Source organism: Zootoca vivipara, chromosome 2 (genome assembly GCF_965207765.1).
Source record: "Zootoca vivipara chromosome 2, rZooViv2.hap1.1, whole genome shotgun sequence".
NCBI classification, from domain to species: domain Eukaryota; kingdom Metazoa; phylum Chordata; class Lepidosauria; order Squamata; family Lacertidae; genus Zootoca; species Zootoca vivipara.
The window spans coordinates 89,458,671-89,482,463 of record NC_142584.1 but is presented as its reverse complement, the minus strand read 5'-3'; the positions used below and the strand labels follow the sequence as shown (position 1 = coordinate 89,482,463).

At 40.3% G+C, this 23,793-nt stretch overlaps 1 protein-coding gene across 7 annotated transcripts in view; it reads left to right on the top strand.

Annotated features, from left to right (window-relative positions):
• The window catches only part of ITPR1 (inositol 1,4,5-trisphosphate receptor type 1), a 214,641-nt gene that overhangs the window by 61,143 nt on the left and 129,705 nt on the right, over positions 1-23,793 (top strand). For 4 of the 7 annotated variants that reach the window (XM_088662377.1, XM_088662375.1, XM_088662376.1 and 1 more), the window contains exons 4-11: positions 7,246-7,361; positions 12,579-12,665; positions 13,488-13,646; positions 18,030-18,128; positions 19,311-19,394; positions 19,487-19,633; positions 20,641-20,736; positions 22,425-22,469. In XM_088662377.1, coding sequence (XP_088518503.1) covers positions 7,246-7,361; positions 12,579-12,665; positions 13,488-13,646; positions 18,030-18,128; positions 19,311-19,394; positions 19,487-19,633; positions 20,641-20,736; positions 22,425-22,469 — 833 coding nt within the window. The remainder of the gene's footprint in view (positions 1-7,245; positions 7,362-12,578; positions 12,666-13,487; positions 13,647-18,029; positions 18,129-19,310; positions 19,395-19,486; positions 19,634-20,640; positions 20,737-22,424; positions 22,470-23,793) is intronic. The other 3 variants (XM_088662374.1, XM_088662379.1, XM_088662378.1) reach the window with 1 other exon arrangement.

Below are 23,793 nucleotides of genomic sequence, written 5' to 3'. Positions count from 1 at the left end.
TGATTCTTGTTTGCAGAAAGAGGAAACAGCAGCCATCAGAGAGAATAATGGTGCCAAACAGGATTGGGGGGGGGAGGGTGGATATTCACATAAACTGGATTTTTCTTTGGTGGGGAACGGGACAATAGCTGTCCCCACCTAGTTTGCTAGCTTCTGTCTGAGAACAAAATGGAGAATATTTGGGGCAGCTCTAATTCTGGTAGTGGGGATTCAAAGCTACTGTCCTTTCTCTAGCTGGGAAGGAAGAGTTTGGTTATTCCCATCGTTCTGACACCAACTGATATATGCTAGTCAAGAGATTGCTGAATATATGGTGCATTTGTTTCAAATGTGGCTTTCCTGTTTCTGCTCAGAAGTTTCTACACAGCCTAAATCTTCCCTCCTCCAAAAAGGGGGAAAGTCACAATTGAAATTTGCATACCCTTTGTCATTGACAACGTTATGCATATTTTGTACTTGGTTAACTGTACCTGAATATAAAATACCTTGCAAGAATTACGGTTCTTATTGAGCCTTTCGTGGGTGTCTGCATTTTTAATGCAAAGTTTCACACTACTATTGAAAGCAAATAAGGATCCGGCAACATTGTGGCTACCTTCTCCATTTATCAGTTATTTTCCCTGTCTATCTACGAATGAATGAAATGAAAACTTAGGACAAAACTAGACGTGGCATTTGTCACATAGTTTTGTCATTGAATAGCCTTTTTTAAAAAGCAAATAAGCTAGTATTTGAGGGGTTAGGGTTATGAGTTCAGTTTCATGGGGAAGAGACTTTAAACTGTTGTCCCTGTCTTGTCTTGGCCTGGCTTGTCCTCCCACTGTTTTTTAAGAAATCAACTACTTACAGGCAAACCAAATGACAACTTTCCTGCTTTCTTCAGATTTGTATTATCTGAAGCTTTTTTAAAGAGCTACCCATTTGTTAAAGCATGCATGCAGTCAATTGGAAATTGTGGTAGTCAGACCAGGAAAGTCTGTGAATATGAATCCCTTAGCGGAAATATAGAGTGCTGTTTGTTGCTAGACCAGATATGCTTGGGATTACAGTGGAACATTTGTTTATGAACACCTCGGTTTACGAATTTTCGGTTTACGAACGCCGCAGACCCATCTGGAACGGATTAATTCACTTTCCATTACTTTCAATGGGAAAGTTCGCTTCAGTTTATGAATGCTTCAGTTTAAGTACTCCGCGGACCGTCTGGAACAGATTAATTCACTTTCCATTACTTTCAATGGGAAAGTTCGCTTCAGTTTATGAACAGTTTATGAACAGACTTCCGGAACCAATTGTGTTCATAAACCGAGGTACCACTGTATGTTGCCAGAAAATATTGTTTCTTCCATAGGGATTTTCATTGTGTCTCTTGCTAATATTGATATACACAGAGACATATGATATACTGCGCTTCAGTAAATTGACTAGCCCCCTTCCCCCTCAAACAGTGCTCTGCTTGCCCTTATAGTATTTCCAGTCAGATTTCCAATTAGGAAACTAAGGACTGGTGATTTATTTATTTTTTAAAAAATAGAATGTCCACTATCATAATCTGACCCTTTCCCAACTCTCCTCTCCTGTATAAAAGCCAAGTTCTGGTGTTAATTGCCATCACAGAAAACCTTCCAAGTATGTAAGGACCTTTTTTATTTAAAAAACAAACAAACCCACAAACTAACAGCCTATCTGTTCCTTGGAAAACTGCCAACGGAACCCCTATGGCTGCATTGCATCTCTTCCTGGCTTTAGTCAGAAGTCAACCGACAGTTTATCTCTTCATACAGTTCACTCTTTACCAGAGTGTTTTAATGTAACATGGTTTTGTTATAAATATCCTCTCACAGTGCAACCGTTTCTTCACATCCTTCTGGTAATTTAAATGCATCGTTTGTTTTCTGTATGTTATATTTATTCTTTGTATGGCATCCACTGATAAGTTATGAGCTATCAACATGTCTCTTTCAATGCTGTAACTTTTTAAATGGCAAGCCTGAGGTGAATGAAGCATGAGTTAAGCTGCTACACACACACACACACACACACACACACACACACACACAGAGCAATAACTGAAAGGTGCATCCAGGTGGTGCTGTTGTTTTACTGTCAAATATCAGTTAAATCAGTTAAATACAGTTAAATATAGTCTGGTGCTTAAAACATGGGAAACCAGGTGTCAAGTTAGCAAACTGGGGGAAAGCAATTCAAAGTTGCAACACTATCACAGAACTCACCCCTTTTTTCCCTGGGACCATTCAGACAGAGAGATTGTTGTGTTAGTTTTCCTGCTTATAATGCTAGCACTTTTGTCCTTCTTCTAATGTCCGTTTCACACTGCATTACCTGTTGCATTATGGAATTGTGGCTTTTTAAAACTGCTCCCTTGGAATGTGTGAGCAATAGGAATGGCTGGCATCTCCCTCCCTTGCTGCTTCTCAAAGTGGCGGGGAAAGGGCAAGAAAGCATGCTATTCTCTCTAAGGAGGTCTCTCAGGAGCCGCTTCCGCCACCTCTGCTCCCACTGCTCCCTCAGACGACAGCAGCTCGGCAGGCGGTGGCTAGGGGATTCCCGCGGCTGAGGGAGAGGAGGAGGAGGAGCCATAGGGCCTAGAGGCTCCTTGCACCCCGCCAACCATCTGGTGGTGTTCAGGGAAAGGGGAGGCCACCGGCAAAGCTGCACAGCTCCCCCACTCGCTGGGGCGCCCCTGAGAGGTCGGCACCCTGGTGCGATGAGCCACTAAACCCTATGGGAAAGACGCCTCTGGTTGCAAGACTACAACTCCCATAATTTCTTACCTTTGGCATTCTGGCTGAAACAGATGGGAATTCGAGTCAGTCAACTTCTGGAGGACCACAAGTTCCTTAGCTCTGTCTAAAATCTGTGCAAACTTAAATACATTCCAGGTGGTTGAGAAATATTTTTGTCCCCTGATTCTCCAAGTTGCTGCATTATTACATTCCTGGAAGTACCATTTGCTGATTGCTAATGGCGAATGAATACATTTTTCTCTCTGGTAGAAATGAAGATTCTTTGTGGCTGGCACGTTGATTACAATTTGCAATACAAAAATACCAGCCTGAAGTGTACCTTCTGTGTTAGTCACAGCTATCAATCTCTGCAAATCATTTGGAAGTAAATTTGAAACATTAGTGTCTGGGGAAAACCTCAGCTTGAAAGCTTAACCCTTCTTCCATTTCCTTCTTTTTAAAGTCAAATATTCTTGCTTTGTTTTTGTTTTGATTTATGGAGTTGGGAAGGGGTTATTGTTGTGACCATCCTATATAATAAAGTGCAAGTGTCTCTGCGTCCAGTCCCTGTGTCCGTGGGATTGCACTACTGCGCATGTGCCCCACGGACAGCTGTTGGGACTTGGAGCGCAGAGACTTCGGACGGGATAAACCAGGACCGTGAGAGAGATTACATGCTTGCATATACACAACCATACAAAAAGAAAGTGCTATGTTTCAGTGATAACATCCAGGTGACTTCTTGTTCCAGGTCCAAAAGATTTGAGCCTTGAGCCATCAATGTACTTTTCTACTGAAGGGTATTGGGGCTGACTACCTGCAGAATAGGATAATAGGTTAGATTGGCTCATTTGTTGTCTTTTTCAATGACTTGATGTGGGATACTAAGTTCTCTTGAAGTAAGTTTTCCCCCTTAATTTAGTAAGGGGTTCAGATGATCCTGTATCTGTTAAGTTGAAACAATGCGCAGGCCTTTTACTCATGCACAGAGCCCCGCTATGCAAGCTGTGATTAAATTTCTTAACCATCGTTTCCTGTTTTGTCCGAACTGGGGGGCTTTGGTTAACTGTTCTAGGACAAACCAGGATATTAACCCATATTTTGAAGTTGATTATGCAACTGCATATAACATTGCATTGTCTATTGCATTACATAACGGCAGCCTAAAGTTTTATTTCTGCATAATTGCAAAGAGGCACTTGGAACAGCTGTTCTATTTTTCACTTTTCTGGCAGCTAGAAGTTCTAATGGTTACTTGGAGCACTCAATTCTGAAAGAGCTTGATTTAATTTTTGCATTATCTGTTGCTTAGCAACTGATGAGGGGAAATTTTGTTCTGATCTAGGGAGAATCTATTTTCCTTTTCTCCCCCCCCCCCCCTTTCCCAAGCAGTTATATCTAATTGTGGCTTCCCAAGTTGTTGGTGTAAATAGCATCTTGAACTTGCTAAAACACGCTCTATTTAAAAACCCTCACTGCTGAAACTTACAATACATTAATATATTTGCTTCATGCCACAAAGACAAGCGGCAGTCAATGATTGACAACCTAAAGTCCACAGGCAGCCCTAGAATGTCACTTACCTCTTTTGCTACTTATCTCTGTTCTTCTTGCCATGTTGTCACTGACTGCATTGATGGTTAAATGTCACTAGCTTGCTCACTGGTGCTTATGGCAAAACAGAAGGAAAGCATGTATTTATATATCCAGAACATGTCTACAGTTGCCTTTCTCTATGAGCTTCAAAAGCCAGATTGCATAGTCATGGGTCCTTTAAATGATAGCTGCTCAGAAGATTGCTACTGCTGTGAGGGATGGCAAAGTAATCTTCACTATGGATGTAGAGATGAAACTTTGCACATTAGTGGCGCTCACACATTCTGTGGTAGAAAGTTAAGCCAGTTATAGGAGAGAGTATTGCAACTTGTATAAACCTCGGCGAGCAAACAACTATTGCAAACTCTTTAGTTTTTGTCTTTCGGCATAAGAAGATTTGGCCCATAACACCTGTTAAGGTCCATTTATGCCATTTAAACGCATTGCTTAAAAATGAAATTATTTCGGTGTTTGAAAAAGCGTTTCTTCCTTGACCAGATTTTGTTAGTTTTAGCCATAAGCTGTTTTAGCTGTAAGCTGCAACAAGAAAATGTCAGACCAAAGGAACCACTTAAACAATAAGTAAATCTAAGTGACCGTGGAACCAAAGCATAAACAGCAACTTTAAAATCTACACAGCAATTTGCTCACAAAGAAGGAAGCTATTTTTTTGGTGTGGTTTTTTTCTTCTTTAAATAAAACCTTTCATCTCAGCTTCATTCAAGCCACAAGAGGTTTGCCATTGTTTCACAGCTGCCAAGGCAAAAGTTTCCACAGTTTCGACTCCTGTCATTGTTTTCACTGGCCAGGATAGATTATTCTTTCTGCTGGTCTGAAGAATGTTCTTAATTTTTCTGTAGCTTATTCATTGCATTTTATGAGATATAACCCAATCTCTCCACAGGCGTTATGGAAAATAGAAAACACATCATGTGAGGGATAGCAGATATCTGATAACATATCAGAGCCACCCTCTGCCCCCATTTTAGTTGCCTTCCATGATTTAGAACAGGCACCCCCAAACTTTGGCCCTCCATATATTTTGGCCTACAACTCCCATGATCCCTAGCTAACAGGACCAGTGGTCAGGGATGATGGGAATTGTAGTCCAAAACATCTGGAGGGCCGAAGTTTGGGGATGCCTGATTTAGAATGTGACTTTTTGCAGTGGACAAGTTTTTGTATCCAGAAGGATTCCTTGCACATTTTGCAATCTGGATTTTACAAGATGTATTCACGGAGGCCTTATAACTATTGGAAAGCCACAGACCCATGAAGCTGGATCTAGCATGCTTATAACCCTGCTGCAGTGCAGCCCCATCACATGGTAACTTCCCCATTTCCATACCTCCTGAAGAAGGCTACAGTGGAATTGTAGGGAACATTGTACCTCTACAAGTATGATGCCATAACTTAAACAACACATAGAATCATAGCCATGTATATCCCTTATTTGTCTGAAAATGTGGAGGAAACTCACTGAAAACACAGAAGGCTTGGAACTCTCCTTGGCATGAAATCTGATAGAGCTATTAATAGGTGGAATTAATTATTGCATATCAGGGTGCTGTTAACCCTGCCAGTAAATAAAATCTCTGCCCAAAAAATGTATTTGAGTTTGGATTCCAGTTTGTGTTCAGTGGCTACATTTCCTGAAAACAGTACGTAGAAGACACATATAGCTGAACCATATGAGCAACTTTGTGAAATCAAACATTTGAGTCAGAAAAAGATTGTATCTGCTTGTATTGAAAGTCTAAATTCTACTGTGTGTGAACTTTAATTTCTGCTAGGTAATATGCCAGTTTCAGCCCTCAACAAGAATTGAGGGGGTTTCCCTTAGGTTAGGTGCTCGTAAAATAGACCTGCCAGACCTTATTCTGAAAACAAAATTGCATTAGTTTTACTGTCAAAAGGGTAGGTAAAGGTAAAGCACCCCTGACCGTTAGGTCCAGTCGCGGATGACTCTGGGGTCGCTTTACTGGCCGAGGGAGCTTCCGGGTCATGTGGCCAGCATGACAAAGCTGCTTCTGGCGAACCAGAGCAACGCACGGAAATGCCGTTTACCTTCCCACCGGAGCGGTCCCTATTTATCTACTTGCACTTTGATGTGCTTTCGAACTGCTAGGTGGGCAGTAGCTGGGACCGAGCAACGGGAGCTCACCCCGTTGCAGGGATTTGAACCACCGACCTTCTGATCAGCAAGCCCTAGATTCTGTGGTTTAACCCACAGCGCCACCAGGGTTGTCAAAAGGGTGGGTACAATTAAATAGTTGTCCCTAGTGGTAGCCAGTTCGTCAAGTCCTGCTAATGCAACAGGGCTTTGCCCCCTTCTCCTCCCTTCGTGCCCAACTAATAGGCTCTGGGGAGAACCCACAGATCAGCATGTGGGGCAAGAAAAAGGGAGATCATTCCATCAGACAAGCAGAAATGGTTGCACTGATGCTACTTTAAAGTCCCCTATTTCAGTTCCATATAAGAGTAGGGCATCTCATACACTATTTGTATGAGATGGTTGGACAGTGTTCTCGAGGCTATGAACATGAGTTTGACCAAACTGCGAGAGGCAGTGGAATACAGGAGTGCCTGGCATGCTCTGGTCCATGGGGTCACGAAGAGTCGGACACGACTAAACGACTAAACAACATTTGTGCTTTGCAGATTTGACGTCAAATGCCACCATTCTGGTGTTTATCATAAATCGTGGAATAATTAATTCTTCTGTTTTATACAATGGCTTTGTTTTCCTTTTTAAAAAAAGTTCTCCCAAACGTCTCCCAAATATTTAAAATTAGTGTAGGGTATTAAAACTAATAATAGTTGATAAAACTAATAATAGTTGATAAAACTCATATCATGTAACTATGGCTAAACTATGACTCTTTCTTATGTCTCTTTGTAGATTGCCTCTTTAAGTTATGTCCCATGAATCGCTATTCTGCACAGAAGCAGTTTTGGAAAGCTGCTAAGCCAGGAGCTAACAGCACAACTGATGCTGTATTGCTCAACAAACTACATGTGAGTATGGTACTGATCTTGATCTTCGTTTTATGCTACTTTTAGATTTCAACAACATATGCCTTAATGTGCACAAACCAAACCCAGGCCAAAGGGGGTTTGGGGAATCAGAGTTGATGATACTTTTTCTTAACATCTGCAATCAGCTACATGTATAAGAGAGTGCAAGAAACTAACAGCATGGAAATGAGGGACATGGGCCTTGAATAGATTCTGCATGTGTAGGAAGAGAAAGTACCACAGGAAAACAATGCCTACCCCCTTTCAGGTAGGAGAGAAGGTGCTTTCCCCAGTCCTGAATCATTAAAAATATGCAAGGAAAGGCTGGGAAACATCTTATTACACATTAGTTTCAAATAACAAGCCTGTTACTGAAAGTACTCATAGTTTAGACAGGTACATTGGTCAGGTTGACTGTGCCCGAGTCTGCGTCTTTAAAAAAATTAGACTTTCCAGTTCTCATCTCTGCAGTAAGCAAATCTGTTACTACGAAAGTGTGGTGTGAGTAATAACATATAATTTTTGAAAACAAACTACTCTACATGGGTAGTGAAGAAAACTAGAATAAGCTTTATGTCTATCTTACTTTAAAAATAAAGAATAATTGAAGTCAGATTCTTTTAAGTTCTTTTATTCTTGCAATTTGTAGCTGGTTTTATACAAAGTACATAAAATACTTTATATGAAGTACATAAATACAAGGCAAAGGCTTACACTCAAATTGAAATAGGAGCATATTTTAAACAAGTGATTCTTATATTATTACCATTATAAAAAATACTGGGTTTTTTTATTTATTTAAGGAAACCAGTTTGAAATGTGAGTTTAAAGCCCTAAACCTTTAAACCTTTAAAGCCCTAAACGGCTTCGGCTCAGTATACCTGAAGGAGCGTCTCCACCCCCATCGTTCAACCCGGACACTGAGGTCCAGCACCAAGAGCCTTCTGGCGGTTCCCTCACTGCGAGAAGTGAAGTTACAGGGAACCAGGCAGAGGGCCTTTTTGGTAGTGGCAGCCCTGAAGGCAGCCCTGTTTAGGGAAGTTTTTAATGATTGATGTTTTAATGTATTTTTAATCTTTTGTTGGAAGCCACCCAGAGTGGTTGGGGAAACCCAGCCAGGTGGGTGGGGTATAAATTTATTATTATTATTATTATTATTATTATTATTATTATTATTATTATTATTATTATAATATTTTCCTCTTTGCCCTAATTCTGTCCTTTCTGAGATGCATGGTTATCCTTTCAATGATCAGTTTTGTGACATCGTGATCAAGACTCACTAAATGTTCAGTTTTGAATATAATACGTTCCATTCAGAATAAATGTATATAGCTCTTGCGTCGGCACCATGTATTTGGCATGCTTTGGCCTGAAAATACCCCTGCACATATCGATCTAGCTAGAACAAATCAAATGCTCATTGGACTATGCTAAGTTCTTCTGGGAAAGGAACGAGACATAGTTACTCCAAAGAACCAGCAGAGTGTATAATTGCCAAGTGTATTAACTCTTAATTTATTCTTGGGAAATAATTAATAATGGGTTGACCTTGCATGTGAGGTCAGTTCCACATATTAAAAACTGCCTTCACTGGATGCTTGTAAACCTTCACTGTAGTCACAGCAGGTACGAGTCTGTCTTTTAAAAGCAAATTCACAATGGCCCACAGTGTCTCATGACCAACTTATTCTGAAACAGAGGGGTTTCAAAAACAGTTGATATGACTTGGATTGTTGAAAGCAAGCAGATTATTATTATTTTAAAGATCTCTGCCTCAGCAAGTCATGGATCTCAGTGCTATACTTAACTATGATAGACAAAATAGAAAAAAAATCCTTCGGTAGCACCTTAAAGACCAACTAAGTTTTTATTTTGGTATGAGCTTTCATGTGCATGCACACTTCTTCATCGGATTCTTATCTCATTATGCATGATCAAGCTTTCTTTAGCGCCTCAGCCCTTGCTTTCCGCCCCAGGACTAATTGCAGTCATCAGCAGTCGTTAACAGCCATCTACAGGTTTACCACTCCCATCAGCCCATCACCCATTCCCCCCCACCCCCCCCTCTGTATATATATAAGGGTCTGACACTTCTGTTTCAAGTGTATCTGAAGAAGTGTGCATGCACACGAAAGCTCATACCAAAATAAAAACTTAGTTGGTCTTTAAGGTGCTACTGAAGGAATTTTTTTCTATTTTGCTTCGACTCAGACCAACACGGCTACCTACCTGTAACTATGATAGACAAGTGATGGATTTCTATCATATAAAAGAGTTTTTAAAGGAATGGCTCATCACGAAAAAGATCTGAGCATAACAGGAGTTTTTTTTTAACAATGATAATTCGTTTTATCAAACCTAAACTACACACATGAGTATATAAAAAGAAAAGCATTTAGGAGGGATAGTGGAGTTTGTTTTTCAAGGGTAAATCTAAAGGAAAACATATTTACTGGTTCACAGCTGAAACATGTGCCTGCAGACCGCAGACCTAGACACCACAATTTCCTATGGTACTAAAAATTTAATTACGGCAGTTTTATTACAGTAATCACAATATTTCATCACAATACATATGCCATAATAAAATGAGTTGGCCTTCAAGATGCCTATGGGCTCTTCTACTGTTTGTGCTGCAAACAAACTAATATGGTTAGAAGATGTCTAAGTGGTACCATGGTGTGTTTTATTGCATGAATCTCTTGCCAGCATAGAAGCACACAAGCATCTTAGTGTTTGAGAGACTGTTCATTGAGAATTCCTGGCGAGGTCTTTGCGTAACGCGAAAGCAGTTTCCTGTCTTACTGTTTCTGTGTCATGTGGGTTTGGAGTAATCTTTAAGGAAACGTTGAAACTCCAATATTTAATCACATGCATTTTTGGCTTGTGTGTCTACCAATGGAACTCAGCATCTTCTCTTGTAGATCAACCAATGCGAAGGGTCAGGTTATTTTAAGCTAATGCCATTTAAGGGATTTAGGAATCTGGGACGCTGAAGTTTTTGACCGGCATCAAAAATCAATGCTCCTTTTGGAAAGCTGACACCTAGTGGCCTTTTCATATAGTGCTTGGTTTGATTTGTTCTTCAGCATCAAAAGTTGGTCATTCCACACGTGTGCCCCTTGTGTGTGTACTGTCATTTTGTAATGTTTATACCTGTTAACCCACATCTAGTTCTTCGCCACCTCTACCAGCAGCTCAAGACCTCAGTTGAGAAGTATACTCTGACTGATGGTTTTGAAAGTGCTGTGAAGTTTCCAAGCGGAACAGATGATGAAACATTTTGTGACTCCAGGACACTGATGGAGTTCACACATTACAACACTAGGCCAAACAATGGCTTAGCACGAATTAGCATTTGTGTGTGTTCCTGGACCAAATATTGTGGCAGAAGTGCTCTTCCTCTGGTCCTGCTGCTCCCATGCTACCCAGGGCTAACCAAGGTGTCTTACTGGCCGAAGTCTGACTGAAATGGATCTACAGTATATAAATATAATAGCTTTACTATTAGTAGGCAGTAACCCCATATTTTAGGTTTCTTGTTCTTGTGAACGCTTTTTAATTTAACACTTTTGGGATTCTGAGTATGAAGAGATTAACACTTTTTAACACCTTTCAAAAAGTGTTCACCTCTTGAAAGACTGAAGTGTAAGAAATACTTGAAGTATTCTCCTTCATTTTGATTTTTGTTGTTGTTGCTGCTGCTGCTGCTGCTGTTTAAAGGATGGATTAGAGGAATACAATTGTTTGGGTTTATATCCCCCTTCTTGTCTAACCTTGTATAGTTGTTCCAAAATATATTTCTTGGTGTTCTGCAATGTAAAACCACTTCCAGCATGTTTTAATGGAAAGCTGACTAGCCTGTTTAGCAAGCATGTCAAAAAGGAATGTTTGGCTTAGTAGACATTATGTAAAATAAGAAAGGTGACTTTCTTCCACAGTGCAGGACTTCTTGTTCCTTTTGTAATGCACTGTAGGCCACCACTGTACATGATGGTACATGATAGCCACAAACCATCTAGACATACATTTTAGATCCAAGCTTTCTGAAAGACTGTATTCCCTCATACGAACGTGCCTGGGTTTGAGATACTTGAGGGAGGCCTTTGTCTCAGTCCTGTCACCTTCACAGGTATGCTTGGTAGGGATGCAGGAGAAGGCCTTCTTCATGGCTGCTCCAAAACTTTGGAACTCCCTCCCTAGAGAAGTTAGACTGATTCCATCCTTGTACTGACTGCTGTTAATGAAAGGGCTGTTGTTGTGCTGTTTTTACTGTAATTATCTGTATGTTTTTTTATTTTACTTTTAAAAAAATAATTATTTAAAATTGCAATTTAACAAGCACAAACAAGCACAAAAATAAACAATCGCAATGTGAATAAACCATAGCGAATACACATTTCTCCTAGTAATTTAACTTTACTAGATTTTCTGTCTTAAGTGCTTCCCATCCTTCCCATTATACAATGTTTTACTTCTTTTATTCCACAGGTTTATATTTTGTGTTTTTTCTTTCCTTCTATTTTTTTATTCTTATCAGGCTTGTCTTTCGCAAACATCATTCAATTTCTGCTAGCAAAGAGTTGTTTGGATAATATAATTTTAACTTTTGTATATAACCCATTCTCTTGATACTTTTTGTGTTGATAAACCTCTTACTGAATCAGTTTTGCCAGTTGCAAGTATTCCAGCATTAGTATTTGCCAATACTAATGTATGTATATTAATACTATCTGTATGTTTTTTAATGGATCATGTGTGTCTGTTTCAATTATTGGTTTCCCCCCCCCCCTGTTTTTAGCTGTTCTTATTTGAGCTGTAAGCTACCTTGAGTCACTGTCAGGGAGAAAGGCGGGATATAAATAAAACAACAACAACAACAACAACACATATCACTTTAATTCATAATGTTGGCTTTTATATTTTTGTGTAGCTCTATTTTTGGGAAACTTGAGTCCTGATTTGGTTTTGGTTTTTTTAATGTTTTAAAGTATAAGTAAAGCTAGATGATTTTAAAACTAGCATTCAGCAAGGGGCTGAGCTTTTAGACTTCCACAGTATTTTTCCTCCCTAGAACTCTGTTCTTTCCAAACTTCACCACTGCCCTGCTCTCCAAGCAGTATTCATAAAATACGTTTGTTTGTTTACTAAAGCAAGCAGTTGGACACCCAGTTTCCCATCCTTGCTTATCAGCATTTTTCTTTTTCTTTGTAGCATGCTGCAGATTTGGAAAAGAAGCAGAATGAGACCGAGAATAGGAAGTTGCTTGGCACGGTTATCCAATACGGCAATGTTATTCAGGTATGCTGCGGCTGTGTTTTAAGAAGTCTCCGTGAACCTGGCACCCATAATTCTATGCAGCTGTATATACGTAACTGAATATGCCACACAGACTGGCTTGAATTGACATGAAGTTGCAACTTCATTGTTTTGCAAGTAGAGATGCAGAAGCATCATAGTCTTTCTTCGACTCACAAGAGGTTGTGCTTTAGTGAGCACTTGTTGCCCTGTGTTGTCACAGCACTTTGGGCCTTGCAGATTTTATCCATATATATGCAGCCATTCTTCTAAGGGGTCAAAGTAGCGCAGCACCTAGAGTGATGGGTTTGAATATGAGACACGCAGGTTACAATCCCAATATTTATTTGGAGGGTGTAAGGTTGGTTGCTAGCTTTTGTAGCCTGGGCATCTTTGTAGCCTTTAGCATCTTCCTAAAGCTGATACAAGGGTATATGCAGTAATAGCTGTAAGGTATTTATAAATATACTGAGTGAACATTTAATGCTCTTTATAGCATCCTATATAGCTCTTAATTATATTGGTATTCTACAGATTTTTACTCCATAGTGAGCAGTATTCCTTCAGCTATGGAGAATTTTGGGTAGGAAGTTTCAACTTGTAGCTTGACTGCTCAGTGTAAGAAATGTCTTGGGATAATTTTAAGGGGGCCTTAAAAATGGAATTGTCTTCTGCTTTCAACCCCAGTATGAACTGTACATTAAGGAACGAAAGGAATTTTGTCATCGTTCCTATGAAAACTTTGACTATTGTTGTCAGTGGGATAAAAGGTTTTTTTGTTTTTGTTTTAATTGTGTTTGTGGTGCCCTTCTTTTTAACTTCTAGCTTTTGCACTTGAAAAGCAACAAATACTTGACTGTAAATAAGAGACTTCCAGCTCTGCTAGAGAAGAATGCTATGAGGGTCACTCTGGATGAGGCTGGCAATGAAGGGTCCTGGTTTTACATACAGCCATTCTACAAACTGCGTTCCATAGGAGATAGCGTAAGTTTACAGGATTGTCAGAGAAAACGGTGTGCGGTGCAATATATTGCAAAGCTTTTTCATCAGTAGCTTACTTTTTTGTGATTAATTAAATGCACAAGAGTCTATACAGTATACATGTCTCTTTTTTCCTGGACTGAAGAGAGTGGGAGGTGAATTGCTATGGCAACAAATGTTTTGGAAACAAGGGACATTTTTTAAAGACTGGAACAGTAGCCATCTAAATCTCCACTTACTTCAAATGGTTATGAAAACACTTAACTCATTTTGTTGATGTATTTGTTCTTGAGCTAAAATATAGCAATGCGACACGCATTTAGTTTCCCGATCATAAAACGATTGGGAATTTTTAAAATTTACTTTCATTGCAGCAAAAACTGGGTGGTGGGGGTGGTGGTGGGCAGCATCCATGAAAGTTGTGTGCCAAAATTAGCATTGGGCGACATCCTCTTGTTGTCTGTCCATCTGCACAACAGAAATCTACTTGTGCAACTGGATTTCTAGTTTCCTTTTTCTCCCTCCACCCCCCTCGGCACCCTCCAAAATCTGCTCCAAATAGTTTCCTAACCCTCTGGAGCATAACATGGAGGCACTTGGATGCTGCATAGGGAGAAGAGAGGAAGGAGAAACCCTGTTGGATCTCACCCATTCACTTTAAGGTGCCATGGGAGTCTCCATTGCTTTACTGTAACAGTTTAGCATGTCTGCCCCTCAGTTACATGGGGCTAGTATTGTTTATTTCTTTAAAAGTTGTATATATCCCCTTCAGTAGAGCTGAATATGTAATTGTTTGTGCATTTTAAGAATGAAAAAGTATGTTAAAATGCACTTAAAAGCCTGGGAGAATAAAAATCCATTTGCCTCTAACAATATGTGTCAGACACGTCTCTCTAGGGAAGGAAATTGACCTACGGTGCCTTCCCTGAGAATGTGCACCCTCTGATCGCTGCACACCTAATCTCAGGCAGGTTGGCAGTGGTAGGCATTCCTTTAAGAACCTGCGTCCTAAGTGATATATTGTCCTAAGTGATATATTGAATTGTGTTTGGAAATGGACCTGAAGGTTCTTTTAATACTATTGAGATGCAATCTCTAATCCAGGACTGATTTGTGAGAATGTATTTTGATTAAAGTTTACAAATAGTCTTCAAAGACAGCCTAACATATAACATAGTATTAGTTACAGGTAGGTAGCTGTGTTGGTCTGAGTCAACAAAATAAAAAAATTCCTTCAGTAGCACCTTAAAGACCAACTAAGTTTTTATTTTGGTATGAGCTTTCGTGTGCATGCACACTTCATCAGATACACTGAAACAGAAGCCACCAGACCCTTATGTATATTCAGAGGGTGGGGGTGATGGGAATGGGTGATGGGCTGATAGGAGTGGTAAACCTGTTGATGACTCCTAAGTTTATATTTTGGTATGAGCTTTCGTGTGCATGCACACTTCTTCAGATACACACGAAATGCACACGAAAGCTCATACCAAAATATAAACTTAGTTGGTCTTTAAGGTGCTACTGAAGGAATTTTTTTATTTTGCTTCGACTCAGACCAACACGGCTACCTACCTGTAACTGTTGATGACTGTTAACGACTGTTAATGACTGCAATTGGTCTTGCGGGGGGGGGGGGGGAAGCAAGGGCTGAGGCGCTAAAGAAAGCTTGATCATGAATAATGAGATAAGAATCCAATGTCTTTATTCATCCCAGGTGGCTCCATGGTTTTAAGCTTGGTAATGAGTTCCAATTCAGCAACTTCTCTTTCCAGTCTGTTCCTGAAATTTTTCTGTAATAAAACAGCTGCTTTGAGATCTTGTATAGAATGTCCTGAGAGATTGAAGTGTTCTCCTACTGGTTTCTCTGTCTTGTGGTTCCTGATGTCAGATTTGTGTCCATTTATCCTTTGGCGTAGGGTTTGGCCTGTTTGTCCAATATAGAGAGCTGAAGGGCACTGTTGGCATTTGATGGCATACATATAGTATATTAGGCAAAACCGAATGTTGCTAGAACATATTGGCTAGGCTGCCTTTGTCCCATAGAGGCTACAAGTGGCATGCCAACCTAATCTGAAGAAAGGCAGAGAAAAACCTAGGCCACTTTGGATAAAGCTGAATCTAGGAGTACCCCCAAAATACTAGCGCTTTGGGGGAGAATTCTCTCTCTCTCTCTCTCTCTCTCTCTCTCTCTCTCTCTCTCTCTCTCTCTCTCTCTCTCTCTGCAGATAACTTTCCCACAAAAACTCAGGGCTGAGTTTCAGTTTATTGGCCTTCATCCAGTCCATTGCTGATTCCAGAAGAATCACCTATGTGGAAAATCAAGGTCATGGAAAGAATTATAATGTGGCACATTATAATTCTTTCCATGACCTTGATTTTCCACATAGGTGATTCTTCTGGGCAAGCTGACACAAAGGTTGTGACAGAAGATGTAGGACTGAGATGTTTTTAATATGTTTTGTTTTGCTTTATGGAAATAAAATGAAGGACATGGCAACTCCAGTATACTGTTTCTTGATAGTGATGGTAGATAATTGGGTACTATAGCTGCGAGATTCTGAAGCTGATGAAGTTTTGATGCACCTCACATGTCCCTGTTATAATAGTGCAAGCAGGAAACACAGCCAATTACTGTATCAGTTTGGCCAAAGCACTTTAAATAGCCAGTTTTCAGGAGAGGCTCCAGATTATATCGCCGTATGTATTTTTGTGAGAGTGATTCAAGTGTAGCTTTATTGAGGATATGAACCCTCTTCAGGTGCTATTTAAATGTGTCTGTTAACGTGTGAGGAAAAGCAGCAGGGAAAAGTGCATAGCCTTTATGCTTGGTTGCCATTTCTGTCGCCTTCCAAATTATGGAAGGCAACAATATGGCAGGGAGAGCCTCCTGTCTTCATGGAGACTCCCTGTACCTGTTAGACCTCTGATTGTTCAGAGTTCTGAAATGCCCTGGAAGCCTCCCAGGATACAAAGCCGCCTTCCATGAATGACTTGATAAGCAGCGAACTGTAATGATGGGGGTGGTGGAGCTGGTACTTTTCATCCTTGCTGTCTCCCACCCTCCCATGTGTGCGAACGCTTCAAAGTAATGCCTCAATACTGCTGTGGAAATACTGCTCAAGAGTCGAGAGCTTCATTTAAAATGCATTAAGCATTATTATTTTTAAAGAGGGGTTTCCGTGACTCATGATAACATGCACCAGCAAAGGCGGATGGCATCGCCGAAGCAAACTATTGTTCACTATTTTGCATTTTGGGTTATACTTCTCGTCGTTGTTGAGTCATGTCTGTGAGAGAGATGGTAAAATATTTTAATCTCGGTGCTATCGTGGATGGAAAAAGGCTCACTTTGTCAACTTTCAGATTAACCTCGAAGTATGAATGCTGGTGGAAGGAGCACTAGAAAAACTATGCTTCTGTCTTGAGTTCCATTCCTTGATGGTCAAACAGTCCATCCGAAACTTTGTTTCCCATGTGGCAGAACTGAGCAGCAGCTTGTTGTATTGCAGAGATCGTGGCTCAACCATTCTGTGTTTCTTTTTCCCCAAGAGGCAAAAGCACAACCTGAAACCTTCATGTGCACTTGAAAGTGCCTCATTTGAATGTACACTAACTCATATCACACTCCATCTTAAAACTTAACAAGATGTGGATATGGAGGACTTGACAAACCCCAACCACTGTTCTCTCTCTCTCCCCTACCTGTTTTGTTTGTTTGTGTTTTAAATAACACCATCTAGCACTTTTCCCATGACATTTTGGTTGGCTTAATAATGGTATTGCTCTGAAATGAACTTGTAGATATATTCTTTTTATTATTCATATTATTTTTTGGATTTTTATCCTGCCCTTCCTCTTGAATGGGACAAAGGGTGGCAAACAATAAAAGCAATACAGCAACATAAATGGGGGACCACAACCAAGAAGGCCCTGTCATGTGTCAGTGTCAGCCTTTCAGCAGCACCACTAACAGTGGGCTACCTTCAGAAGGTGGCATTTTAGGCTGCTACTTGGGTTATCAGGCCATTTATGGGTTTGTACTCTAGCACTAACACTGTTTAATTGGGCCCTAAAGCTCATTGGTAGGCAGTGCAGCACTTTCAGGACCTATGACACATAGCTCCATTGAACTGTGCCATGCATCAGCCTGACAGCCTCATTCTGCATCTGGCTAATTCAAGGGCAGCCCACAAAGAGAACATTGCAGTAGCACAAACAGGAGGTCACTAGAATTATAGGGGCAACACTATACCTTTACAGGGTGTCTGTTGTAGGGGAGGAGGGGAAAGGAGATTGTTAGCCGCTTTGAGACTCCTTCGGGTAGTGATAAAGCGGGATATCAAATCCAAACTCTTCTTCTTCTCTTCTTCCTTTGTTTTTCAGGTGGTCATAGGGGACAAGGTGGTATTGAATCCTGTTAATGCTGGCCAGCCTCTGCACGCCAGTACTCACCAACTAGTAGACAATCCTGGCTGTAATGAGGTAAGTTTAAAAAAAAAAACCCAAAAACAAGACAATAAAAATTTGTTGGACTGTACACTGCTTTGCAGATTAACTGGAGTGGTTTTTTAAGCTGCAAATAAAGAGTATAAATAAAATGCTTCAACACTTACATTAATAGTAATACTACATTAATAGTAATATTGCTATGACACATTTTTCATCTGTAGCTCAGTTAGCTTTACTAAAGATGTCATTGAATGACAGAGCCTTGAACTGACCACTAACAGCAAAATTCCCAGCTTGCTTATGCCGAAGTAAGTTTGCTAAATTCAAGAAAACCTACCCATGTTTTCTCAGAAGTAAGTTATAGTGATTTCAATGGAACTTACTCCTAGGGAAGTTGGGTTAAGCTTACCTGGAGGCAAGCCCTATTGAATTCAACTTCTGATTACCCTGTTTCTCATATTTTAAGACATACCCATAAAATAAGCCATAGCAGGATTTTTAAGCATTCAAGGAATATAAGCCATACCCCGAAAATAAGACATAGTGATAGGTGCAGCAGCAATGCCGGCAGGAGGAGGAAAAAAAATAAGACATCCCTTGAAAATAAGCCATAGTGTGTTTTTTTTGAGGAAAAAATAAATATAAGACGTGTCTTATAATATGAGAAACACGGTATATATGAGTAGGATTGCACTGTAAGTCTTTTTGAATTCTGAAAACATCTGCATAAGCATGCTGAAAATTTTGCTGAGCAAACTGGGCTGCTACACTCAAGTTGTTCAGAATCATAGCCTCAGTAAGGTTGTTGAACTAAGCTTCGTTGTCTGATTCTATACCTGTCTCCCCTAATCTGTAAAGATTCCCTGTAGTTTTGGTGCATGCTCCCACACTTAACTATGCTGCATGATTGAAATTAGCTTTGGGGGTGTTTGCTCTTTCACCAGAAATTCCATTCATCAGACAGCTCTCACCATGGTTAGCAAGCCCTCAATGAGAGAAATTCCTAGTTAGCATCAACCATGGTTTCCATTACCATTCCAAATGTTTCATGCACACTGCCACTTCCCTTGCAAAAATTTATATCACTGATGAAGCTTGTGTGTGTGTGTGTGTGTTTTTTATATAAAAATGGCAACAGCTGAACAAAAGTATTTCATAACAATTCATGTGTCTGCATGTTTCTGTTTTAATTGATTATGCTTGCTTTTGTTACAGGTGAACTCAGTGAACTGCAACACAAGCTGGAAAATAGTCCTCTTTATGAAATGGAGCGATAACAAAGACGATATCCTGAAAGGGGTAAGGTGAACAATGCACCTCATTGCTAGGTTTTAAATTTATAAAGTGTTTGTTGAGCTCCCTACCCATTTGCCTTCTCATCGGCTTTGCAGGGTGATGTGGTGCGGTTGTTTCATGCAGAGCAGGAAAAATTTCTGACTTGTGATGAGCACAGAAAGAAGCAGCACGTCTTCCTGAGAACCACTGGGAGACAGTCAGCTACTTCTGCAACTAGCTCAAAAGCTCTGTGGGAAGTTGAGGTAAAGATGGGAATAGAGATTTCTGAATAGGTTTGTTATGAGTCTTGCCTTTATTTAAAAGCTAGATGGAAAGCTACACACACACCAAAGCTTGTTCCTGCTTCCCATCCTATATTTTTCCCCCTCCCTGGAAACACTGTTTAGATTTCAAAAACAGCAACATGTTCTCAAGGACAGGTTATTAACTGGATTGGATACCTGGCCACCTGATGTTGTGCCTGGAAAGCTGGTGAGCACTTTAGGAGAGCTTTACCCCTCACCCTTATCTCTCCTGATTTCTGTAACACCTTTCAGGTTGGTTTGATGTTCAAGCAGTAGGCTGGTGTTTAAACTTCCTTTCCACCTGACAGAGTGGCATTTAAGAGCAGCACCTGCAGACCAGGTTAGAGGGTGCTAAAAACAAGCCCTCTAAACTGTTGAGGCTAGGAGGATGTTGTGCCATAGTTGTCTTAATAGTCTTCCTCTTGACCAGTTATGCCACCACCATCTATTTGGAGCACCATTTTGCCTGCACAACATTTGTTGTGGCACCAGTAAATGCATGGTATACATCTCCACAAACAAATACATCCCCAAATATGGATGTTACTGTACATTATCTCTGAGCGAGGAGTCCAGGCACCAAAGACAACCCTTTCCTCCAGAACACAGTCCATTTCACCTGTGGTCATAGAACCACTCCTTCCTGCTCTCACTCAAGGCAGCTATCCTATGACACCAAGCCATTCTTTTTACACTCACTGGTGCCAACGTTCTTTCAGCGTAGCATCGCTACTCATCATAGGACGATGCACTATCACAAACATGTTGAGATAACCAAGCACTTTTTACCTGAAACGTTTGGAAATATATTTTGTCATAGCTCTTTTAGACAACTTTTTTGTTGTTGTTGATTGTCCCCCTTCTCTTCCTCCTATCCATTAGCTTTGGCCCATTCTCTTGATTACCCTATTAGGGTCAAAAGAGAGCTGGTTTCTACAAGGGCATCTCTTCTTATTACTTTACAGGTAGTACAACATGACCCTTGTCGAGGTGGTGCGGGATATTGGAATAGCCTTTTTCGGTTCAAACATCTTGCGACTGGACACTACTTAGCTGCAGAGGTCAGTATCCCGAGAACCTTTTCCATACATGCTGCCTTCCTCCTCTGTTTTATAGGTACTGTTCCTCAGGATAAGTACTGGGTAACTAAATTGAGACTTGGAAAGAATATCTTAATCTGAAGGGGTTGCAAGTTAGGCAGCACCGACATTTCTCTGAATTAAGCTTGAAACAAACACTAAACTCTCTCCATAAGTGACTTTCCTACTGGGGATGTACTTTAATAAATAAGTGCCCTGAAAACCGTGATATCTTGGAACTGGTTGATACAGTCAGCTCAAAAGAGATGTTGTAGAACAGAAGACCCAAAACGAATGGCAATTAGTGGAAGAGTATCTCAAAAAAAAAGGCATTAAGACAGAGTTGGTGATTTGCTTAATTTAAAGAATGCATGAAGAGAATGAATTATTAAAGATAAGGAGGAGAGGTTTTATTTTTAGGGAATTAGGAGAAAACAAGCAGAGGAGGAAAAGGATAAGTAAGCGTTAAGTCGATAATCGGAAGTTCTTTTTATAAATTACTTTTTTAAATACTGGTTGTTGTTTTTTTAAAATTTTAAAATATCATCTTTATTGAAATTCATATTAAAATACAATTTCTTAAATTCATACAAACCCAAACAGAATAAAGATATAAATAATAAAGAAATCATAACATACAAAATCATAAATAATGAAATAATATTGAAAATATAACCCATAATAAAGTGATAATAAAGATATAACATAAAGAAAATAACCTCACCCCACATCAACCTTAGATTAGATTTAACTAAAGAATGCTCATAATCGTGGTAAAGTCAGGTTAACAACAACAACAACAACAAAAAAGGACAAAAGACAGAAAACCAAAAAAAAAAAAAAGATGTTGTAGAGTTAGGAAAGGGCAGCCAAAATAATCAAGGGGGTGGTGCTATTCCGCTATGAGGAAAAGTTGCTGCCTTTGGGACTTTTCAGTTTAGAGGAAAAGCGAGTGAGAGGTACCATAATACAAGTTTATAAAACGATGCATTGCATGGAGAAAGTGGATACAGAAAGGTTTTTCTCCCCCTCCCGTAACACTAAAACTCATGGGCATCCGGTGAAACTGAATGTTGGAAGACTCAGGCAAGATAAAAGGAAGTTCCTCACATAGCACAAAGTTAGACAACGGAACGCTATCCGATGGAAGGCAGCCATGGGCCACCAACTTGGATGGCTTTAAAAGAGGATTAGACAAATTCATGGAGCCACAGGGCTAACGACAGTCACAATGGCTGTGTTCTACCTCCACTGTCAGAGGCAATATGCCTTTGAATACCACTTTCTGGGAATCACAAGTGGACAGAGAGCTGTTGCATTCTGGTCCAGCTTGTAGGTTTCCCACATGCATCTGGTTGGCCACTCTTAGAGCAGGATGCTGGACTTAGATGGGTCACTGGTCTGATCCAGCAAGCTCTTCCTATGCCCTGCACAAATTTGCTCATATTAAAGAGCTGAGCCAGCACACTACATTGATGGGGTTTTCTTTTGGTTTAGCCTTACAGTTGCTTAGCTTGCTTTTGTGAGTGGCTGGCCATAGCACGGCTATGATAGCATTTGATGAATTCATTGATGCGCCAGAATAAAATTCATTGTGTACTGTGTTATAGATTTTGGGTGGAGGGAAAGCTAGTTGTTGTTTTGACCTGCTTGTGATTCTCTTCTATCAGGTAAATCCTGACTATGTGGAAGATTACCAGGAATGTCAGTCCTCAGTAAGTATAGGCAAGAGTATCCTCTTGCCTCTAATCAAGGGGTGTTGACCAGTGCTCAAATTATTGGGGGAGTGGAAGTTAAGGGGGCCCTTAACGAAATCCACAAACTCAACCCCTGCCTACCCCCCAAATTTTAGCCAAATTATGCCCCTGATATGCTTCTAGAGTTTCTAAAGTAAGTCTCTAAGGGGGCAGCACAAAAAATAAGGGGGCTAAGCCCCGTCTGCCCCCTGTAATTTGAGCACTGGTGTTGACACAGGCCCTGGTATGATTGGCAAGCATGTAGACAAATCAAAGCTTACTGTGCAATCCTAACCATGTCTACTCAGAAGTAAGTCCTATTGAATTCAGTGGGGCTTACTCACTAAGCAGAGTTAGTATTGCAGCTTTTTGTTAACCTCTTAATTGATGAAGTATTTAATATGGCGTTTTCCACTGCCGTCTCCAGTGGTAATCTTTAGTTACCTAGGTAAGATACCTAGCTAAACAAATCTGCTATCCTTCTGCCTGCTGTAATCTCACCTTTATTTATCCAAGCATGTTATAAAGCCCTTGTTACACCTTGGTTAGAACAGTGTTTCTCAAAAGTTCATCTACATTAGACATAGGGAAACTGTATCCCTGCATTGAAATTGTAGTCACTCTCCACTCTTGCTTGTAAAAAACGGATGTGTCTGTTGATAAGTTTCCAGAACAGTGAGCAAGCATTTTCTGTGCTGCATGACCAGAAAAAACAAGGAGCTGAATGTTCCCCGCTCCTGACTTAGTCTTTCGGAAGTATGGTATATGCAGATGCTACTGATTGTCCTCCAGACTGTAGGAGGTTGAAGGTCATGTCTCCAATGTATGGATGTGTGTGTCAGCATTCGAATATGCCAAGCTAGCTGTTGCAGTTCGGAATGTTTACGTGGTGCGGATAGTAGAGGTGAAACTGCAGGTCTTTGTGAATTGAGCGGCAGCATTTTCACAGGGTTCTAAGCTCTTGGAAGCGAGATGCTGTAATTAAAGGACCTCGGGAAGTGTGTGTGTGTATGTAGAAAGAGAGACAGAGAAAGTGTATGTACAGATGCAGGAAATTGTATCCCATCTCCTGATTGAGGATATTGTGTAGGACAGTGGGAGTGTCAGTAACCAGAAGGACATGATTTCAGTGCTAAATTAAGGAGACTTGTTCAGCTCTTTCAGAAACTATTAAAAGGTTTCTAATGGTGGTTTGTGCACAGCAATTCGCAGAGGTGGGTATTCTGTGCTGTTCATTCAGCGCTGCTTGTTTACTGGCTGAAGGAATCCATCAACAGAATGGGGGATGGATGTGGTTTTAAGA